This window comes from Myotis yumanensis, unplaced genomic scaffold (genome assembly GCF_028538775.1).
Source record: "Myotis yumanensis isolate MYYU_CA2020_CCGP unplaced genomic scaffold, mMyoYum1.0.hap1 SCAF_8, whole genome shotgun sequence".
Classification (NCBI taxonomy): Eukaryota; Metazoa; Chordata; class Mammalia; order Chiroptera; family Vespertilionidae; genus Myotis; species Myotis yumanensis.
In genome coordinates this window covers 58,478,945-58,486,869 of record NW_027223759.1, presented here as the reverse complement: position 1 = coordinate 58,486,869, position 7,925 = coordinate 58,478,945, and the positions used below count along the sequence as shown (strand labels likewise).

Below are 7,925 nucleotides of genomic sequence, written 5' to 3'. Positions count from 1 at the left end.
CGTGGAGACACGGTGTGGTGAGGGAAGGCACTTGCTATCTGGGAAGGGTTCTCTGTGGAAGAAACCCGACCCTCAGAAAAACGCCACTTGGTGGCAGCTGCCATGATGTGACAGGGTTAGGTGTGACTGGCCCATGTTTACTTCTCTCCCAGGCTCCAACACCCAAAAGAGCCCGTGCATCCTCCTCCAGTGCTTTTTGGGCTTGAAAATGTCTAACTCCCAGGCCTGGCCTCTTTCCCTCTGCTCACATTCTTAGATTTCATCTTCTCCACCCAGTTGCTGAGCTAATCCCATCTTTCCCAGAGGAGACCCACACTTTCCTCCTGGGAGGGACAGAAGATGCAATCTCTCCCTTTGCCCTCTAGGATGGCACTGTCTGTCCTCCAGCTTGTCTCCTTTTAAACCCTAAATTCACCCACAGAAGAGTCTTTCCATCTCTCTTCTTTCCAAGAAAAAACACCCATCTGTTTCATGGCCCTGGGTCATTCACAGGGTTCCATTAGGATGGCTCAGCCCCACCTTGCTCAGTCCTGACCCTGCTTCTCATGGAGGTTGTTACCTGACCTCCCTCAGAGAAGCCTTGGGGTCTACAGGAACGGCCACATTCTCACTTGCCCACCCCTCAATCCCTGTGGAGCTCATGATCTGCTATGGCACCTGACATAAAACCTCCCTTGATGCATGGACACATTTCATTTGTTTTCTTTGGGGATGACACCAAATGGTGTCAGCTGTGGGTGTTGGCTGCTTAACTGTGGATACATTTGGAGTACTCTAATGCGGCCAAAGACCTCCAGCCACCATGCTCTCAGGTTGTGTTTTTTCCTATTTAACATCAGGAACCCATTACACCTTTGCTGGAAGCCGGTCCATCCTTGCTGCTTTACATAGTTGCTGCAGGGAAGAAACATCTGCACAGCATATGTTTCAAGGGACCTGGCATATATGGCATACTATTCATAATATGTTTGCTCACCTTCTTGGTGCTATGTGTTTTAACCAAGGTCACCTCTCAGGGAAAGGTTGTTTCCCCAGGTAGGGATTTTTCCATGAAATAAGGAAGGGAATAAAACCCCTTAACTAAAGGCAGGTAGTTAATCCCTTTAACTACAAATAATCACCCTTAAGCTACAAAATCTTTACTCCCTGGAATGGAGATAAGAAACGCCCTAACCTTTGGAATAGAAACTGATAGGATTATAATCAACTGGTATAAATACAGATGTAACAAGAAAATAAAACACAAAACTTGGCTGGAGAACCTGGCTAGAGATCCTGGCTAGGCTGCTGATCAACTGAACACTGTCTCCGTGTCATTCCTTCTTCGCCAACTCCGTCCACACCTTTGGGGACCCCTGGACCTGCTGGGGTTGGACCCCAAAACAGCTTCACTGTCTCACACTGAGGATGACAACTGGGGACCATCAGTCAACCTCAGTCAGTGTCTGTGGAAGGAATCAATGAGACAGGCCTCAACCTAGCCCCTCCCTAACTTTCTCTCAATCCATTAATCTGGAGAGAGGAAATAATCCTAATAAGATTAAGGGGTGGAGTCTGAGGTTTCTGATTGGATGTTAACTTTTGAGAAGGTGTATAAAAACCTCAGGCACCAGAGGAGGATTCAGAGTCCTCCAGCTCTGCAGTCAGTGCCCTGCTTCTCCACCAGGTCTGAGATCTGAGCCTCAGCAAACCCAGTCACAGCAGACGTTTCAGAAGGATTCCTTTCTGAGCACCATGAAGATGGACAGCCAGACCCCACCCACACTCCTGCAGCTGGCAGGAGAGATCCTGCTGTGGGACCAGGCCTCGGCCATCGCAGCTCTGGACTACCTGCCAGCTGAGCTCTTCCCGCCGCTGTTCATTCAGGCCTACCGCAGGAGAATCCTGGAGCCCCTGAAGGCGATGGTGCAGGCCTGGCCCTTCACTGTCCTCCCTCTAGGGGGCCTGCTGCAGCTGCCTGGGCTCATGGTCTTAAAAGCCGTGTTGGATGGGCTTGACATTCTGCTTGCCCAGGAGGTTCGGCCCAGGAGATGGAAACTGCGGGTGCTGGATTTAAGGAGCACAGGTACCAACTTCTGGAGAATGTGGTGTGGAGACAGCACCTGGAATTGCTCACAGAAAGTACCAGTGGCTGTGCACAGCTCCAGCCCCAAACAGGAGCACCCCTTGGCTCCCTTGGAGGTGTTCCTAGACCTTAACTTCAATGAAAGGGACGACAGGGATGAGTTTCTCAAGTACATCATCCAGTGGGCCCAGCAGAGGGAAGGGTTGCTACACCTGTGCTGCAAGGCGCTGAGGATTTCTGAGGTGCCCTCCCAGAGGCTCAGCGAGGTCCTGGATAGGGTGAAGCTGGACTGCATCCAGGAGGTGGAAGTGAACTGCACCTGGGACCTGCCCACCCTGGGGACGTTTGCTCTTTACCTGGGTCAGATGAGTAACCTGCAGAGACTCTCTCTCTCCCACATTCACGTGTTGGCAGAGGAGCAGGAGTGGGAAGAGGAAGAGGATTGGGAGAGGAAACAGCAGGAGGAGCAGCGATCCTTTTCCCAATTCCTCTCTCAGATGCTCAGGCTGTGGCACCTCCGGGACCTCAACATGGATTATCCCTCCTTCCTCCAAGGCTGTGTGGACCAGATGCTCAGGTGCCTGCAGACCCCCTTGGACAATCTCTCCATAACACATTGCCAGATGCTGACGCATTCAGACCTGACACACCTGTTCCAGTGCCCGAACCTCAGGCAGCTGAAGTCCCTGCATCTGTTTCGCCTCAGCCTCGAGGATTTTAGTCTTGAGGCCCTCCGAGCTCTGCTGGAGGCAGTGGCACCCACCCTCCAGGTCCTGGGCCTAGATAACTGTGGGATGGGAGACTCCCAAGTCGAGGCCATCCTACCTGTCCTGAGCCGCTGTCAGCAGCTCAGGGATTTCACCATCTCTATGAACAACTTTTCCGTGGCCACCGTGGAGAAGCTGCTGTGCCACACAGCCGATCTGTGCAATTTAGAGCTCGAGCTGTACCCCATCCCTCGTGAATGTTACAGGATCCAGGGGATCGTCAATGAGGAGAGACTTGCCCAGATCCGGGCTGAGCTCAAGGCGATACTGAGGGAGTTAGCACAGCCCAGGACCATCTATCTTTACAGCAAGTGCTGTCACACATGCAGCAACAGTGACATTTATGACGTGGCATTTTCATGACCTGTAGCCATGCTGTGCCCCTGTAATGACCCTGCTCAGTGGGATCACTCAGCAAAAGCTTTGTTCTGGGGCCTTGGAAGCTGTAATATAGAAGACGGTGCATTATGCAGGGGGACCCACATTCCAGATTAATGCTCCTGTGAATGCGGAAAGGAAGGGACCAAGCCCAGGTCCACGATTACAGGGGCAAATCTTGGGGAGTTCATGGGACCTCAAGGGGCAAGTGTCCTAGAATCAGAAATAAGAATCTGATTAGCTTTCCGGGGGTGGGGGGGGGGGGGTTGGGGGGGAGTTGTGCTCTAGCTGCTTGTGTGGGAGTTAATGCTGAGGTGTATGGTTGTAAAGGAATGATCAGAAATAAAGACAATTTCTGATCCCACTTCCAGGAATATATCCCAAGAAACCAGAAACACCAGTCAGAAAGGATATATGCACCCATATGTTCATAGCAGCACAATTCACCATAGCTAAGATCTGGAAACAGCCTAAGTGCCCATCAGTAGATGAATGGATTAGAAAACTGTGGTACATCTACACGATGCAATACTATGCTGCTGTAAAAAAGAAGAAACTCTTACCATTTGCAATGGCATGGATGAACTGGAGAGCATTATGCTAAGTGAAATAAGCCAGTCAATGAAGGAACAATACCACATGATCTCACTCATTCATGGATAATAAAGACCATTACAAACTTATGAACAAAAATAGATACAGAGGCAGAGCTGACTCAGACAGATTGTCAAACTGCAGCAGGAAGGCTGGGGAGAGTGGGGGGGGGGGGGGCGGGGCAGGGGGGTAAGAGATCAACCAAAGGACTTGTATGCATGCATATAAGCATAACCAATGGACATAAGACACTGGGGGGTGGGGGAGGCCAGGGGATTGTCAAGGGCTGGGGGGTGGGGGAGGTAAGGAGACATATGTAATACCCTTTGTAATACTTTAAGCAATAAAACAATTTTTTAAAAAAAGAAAAAAAGACAATTGCAAAGGCCAAAAAAAAAAAAAACACAGTAGTAAGCAGAACATAGAATGTAAAGAGACATTTTGAAACTAATCATTGTCTGCTCTTGAAAAAAAGTATCGATGAAAGGAAGGAATACATTTCTAGGCAGCTACACCTCTATAAAAGTCAATCAAATTCCATCATTAAATTTGTAAGATGCTCTACAAATTAACATGAGCAAGTAACTGTATTTCTCACCCCATAGCTCAGCATGGAAAAGCCCTCAGAGACGGAGAATTTCTTAAGGAATTCCTTTATTTCTGATCATTCCTTTACAACCATACACCTCAGCATTAACTAAGATGTGCACCAGCTCTATTTCATGATATGAAAAATAAAGATGATACTATTAAAAGATTTCTGAGTTACTACTCAGTAGAAATACTATCAAAGACAGAATAATAGATCTTAACAAAAACGTACAACATCAATTAAAAAAGACTTAAGTAGTTGTAAATATTTTTTTATTTCTCTTGATGAAACTACTGATGTCACATCAAATGCTCGGTTGGCCATTATTGCTAGATATTCTGATGGTCTCACAATGAGAGAAGAGTTGATAAAGTTAAAATCAGTGCCAATAAGTACATCAGGAAATGAAATACGTAAGGTTGTTATAAAAACATTCAGTGACCTAAACATTGATATCTCTAAAATTGTGTCAGTCACAACAGATGGGGCACCAAATATGGCGGGAAAAATGTGGGATTCCTGAAATTGTTTGTGGAAGCTATTAGACATCCACTTGTACCTTTTCATTGCATTATCCATCAGGAGGTGTTGTGTGCCAAATCGGGATTCTCAGAATTGAATGATTTAATGTCAAGTGTAACAAAAATTGTGAATTTTATAGCTTCTCGACCCCTTCACAAGCGAGAATTTATTGCACTTTTACAGGAAGTTGATTCAACCTACAGTGGACTACTGATGTTCAATAATGTGAGATGGCTGAGTCGAGGTAAAGTACTTGAGCGATTTGTAGAGTGCTTTGAAGAAATTACAGTATTTATTAAGAATAAGGATCTGGCAAACTTTCCTCAGATCGATGATCTTAAGTGGGTCAGCAATTTGATGTTTTTTACAGATCTCTCTGTTCATATGAATGAACTGAACTTAAAATTACAAGGTTTTGGCAAAAGTATTGACGTTATGTTTGGATACATCAAATCTTTTGAAAATAAACTTAAAATTTTCAAACGAGATATTGAAACTAAAATTTATAAGTATTTTCCTCGGATTAAAAAGTATTTTGAAAAGGCCACTACAATGAGTGTAATGGAGTCCATACTTATGTACCAGAATATAGTAAACTCATTATTTGAATAGTTCAGCATAGATTCGACCAATTTAGAAGCCTAGAACAGACCATTAAAATAATTAAGTATCCAGATGTAGTTGTTTACAGTACTTTGAAATTAAAGGATTTCCAATGGATGCAAATTGACTATTTAGAGATGCAACTTGCAGATTTTAAAGGTAGCATTTGGACTCATGTGTTTGTCGACTTGAGGTTGAAACTTGAAAATCTGGAACAAAATTGTTGGAATAATGAAGAAGAGTGCAACTTCAAACAAGAAATTTTGAGTGCTTAGAACAGAGTACCTGACACTTTTAGCGACATAAAAAATCTAGCGATGGCCTTGCTAACAGTTTTTTCATCAACATATTTTTATGAAACTTTGTTCTCAGCATTAAATAACATTAAAACAAACAAAGAAATTGGCTAACAGATAAAGTTAGTGGCGCTTGCTTGGCCTTGAAGTGCACCAAGTATGAACCTGCAATCAAAGAATTAGTAGACAAACTTCAGCACCAAAAAAGTCACTAATTTCTAGTTTTCGTACCATTTGATTATCATTGTTTTTATTATTATTTTTCCTAAATGTACATTGCTTTTCTGTTTTTGCTCATTTTATACATGTTTTTGGTTGATTTTTCTTTGTTAAATGGCATTTAAATATATAAAATAAATATCAAAAATATAAATCTTTTTTTTTTACTATGGTTGCAAATATCAAAAAAAAATTATGAATATTTCTATATGTGACACAACACCAGAGTTAAGTTAGTGCTTTTCAAAATTTTGACACGCCGAGCTCAATATGTTCACCATCACTGTTCTAGAGCCTGAAATGTCCATCCACTTTGGCCACAGACGGGGACACCCTGGAGAAACTGAGTTAGACAATTACCCATGAATGAGTCACTGTGGATCCCACCACCTAGCACCCCCAGTGCTTGGCACATCTCACACTCTCCCCACCCCATCCTATGACTGATTTCCTGTGTACACTCCCTATGGTGGCAAGAATAAGATTCTGCAGACAGTTAATAAGCATGCGATGAAACCGTAGTGTGCCTCGTTATTTACACTGTGAAACCCCTGGCCTTAGGTATTCACTAACTGAATGTAATTTGTTTTTCTGAGCTTGTTGCCCGGAACCTGCAGTGACAGCATCTTTTGTTCCTCAGTCCAAGGAACTGATATCCCTGCTTCATTCAGTAATTTATTCACTCAGTACACATCTATAGGTCACTTACCACCTGCCAGGCACTATGAGTGGCCAAAGATAAACATTTGAGTAAGAGCTGAGCTCTATACTTATGAAGTTCAAAATCCTTCTGGGTGACAGAGAAGTGAACGCATGGCTTTATATAAGACTCTGTGTTATTGCTCTAATGGAAGAGAACTCAGGATGAGTATAAATTGGAATGTACCAGGGTCCATGGCCCTGTCCATATGGTTATTGTCATGGAATAATGCCCATGGTCTTTTGTTGACTAGAAAAATACAGGTTGGAAAATAGTGTGTAAAGATCAAAAGGAAGGGAATGGGGAGTTACTGTTTAATGAGTACAGTGTTTCAGTTTGTAACATTTTGGTGAATATTTTCAGATAAAAACATCCTGGAGATGGATGGTGGGAATGGTTGCAAAGCCATGTGGATATATTTGAACTAGATTCTTAAAAGTGGCAAAAATGGTAAATTTTATTTTATGCATACACTAGAGGCCTGGTGCACGAAATTCTTGCATGAGGGGTTGGGGGAGGGAGGATCCCTTCAGCCAAGCCTGCACCCTCTCCAATCCGGGATCCCTCTCAAAATCCTGGATGCTGGCTCCTAACCGCTCGCCTGCCTGCCTGCCTGCCTGCTTGCCCCTAACTGACCCCCCACCCCGTGCTAGCCTGGTTGCCCCAAACTGTACCTCTGCCATCCTGGTTGCCCCCAATGGCCCTCCATGCCAGTCTGGTCATCCTTCATGCCACCCTCCCCACCAGCCTGATTGCCCCATGAAGCCTGCTGTTCAGTTGTTTTGTTGTCCCTCACTAACCACCCTGCAGGTCGTAGGCAGCCATCTTGTGAGAGAATGAGGGTTAATTTGCATATTACCTCTTTATTATATAGGACTAGAGGCCCGGTGCACAAAAATTTGTGCACTTGGGGGGGGGGGCGAGAAGGGGGTCCCCCAGCCCGGCCTGTGCCCTCTCGCAGTCAGGGACCCCTCGGGAGATAATGACCTGCTGGCTTAGGCCTGCTCCCGGGTGGCAGAGGGCAGGTCCAATCCCTAAGTGCAGCCCCGGGTCAGGCTCAGAGCAGGGCTGATTGGGGAGTTGGGGCCCTGCCCCCTGTCATGCACAGAGCAGGGTGGATTGGGAGGTTGTGATGCCACCCTCAGTCACGCTCAGGGTAGGGCCGATTGGGGGGTTGGGGCACCGCCCC

At 45.5% G+C, this 7,925-nt stretch overlaps 1 protein-coding gene across 1 annotated transcript; it reads left to right on the top strand.

The window, feature by feature from the left end:
• Window positions 1-1,734: 1,734 nt before the first annotated feature.
• LOC139015783 (PRAME family member 20-like) lies at window positions 1,735-3,195 on the top strand. Its single transcript, XM_070423499.1, has one exon. It carries the CDS (start codon window positions 1,735-1,737, stop codon window positions 3,193-3,195), a length of 1,461 nt encoding a protein of 486 aa, XP_070279600.1.
• Window positions 3,196-7,925: the final 4,730 nt, after the last annotated feature.

Excerpts from the sequence above, each read along its gene's own strand:
- LOC139015783 (XM_070423499.1), top strand. The coding sequence starts at position 1,735 with ATGAAGATGGACAGCCAGACCCCACCCACACTCCTGCAGCTGGCAGGA.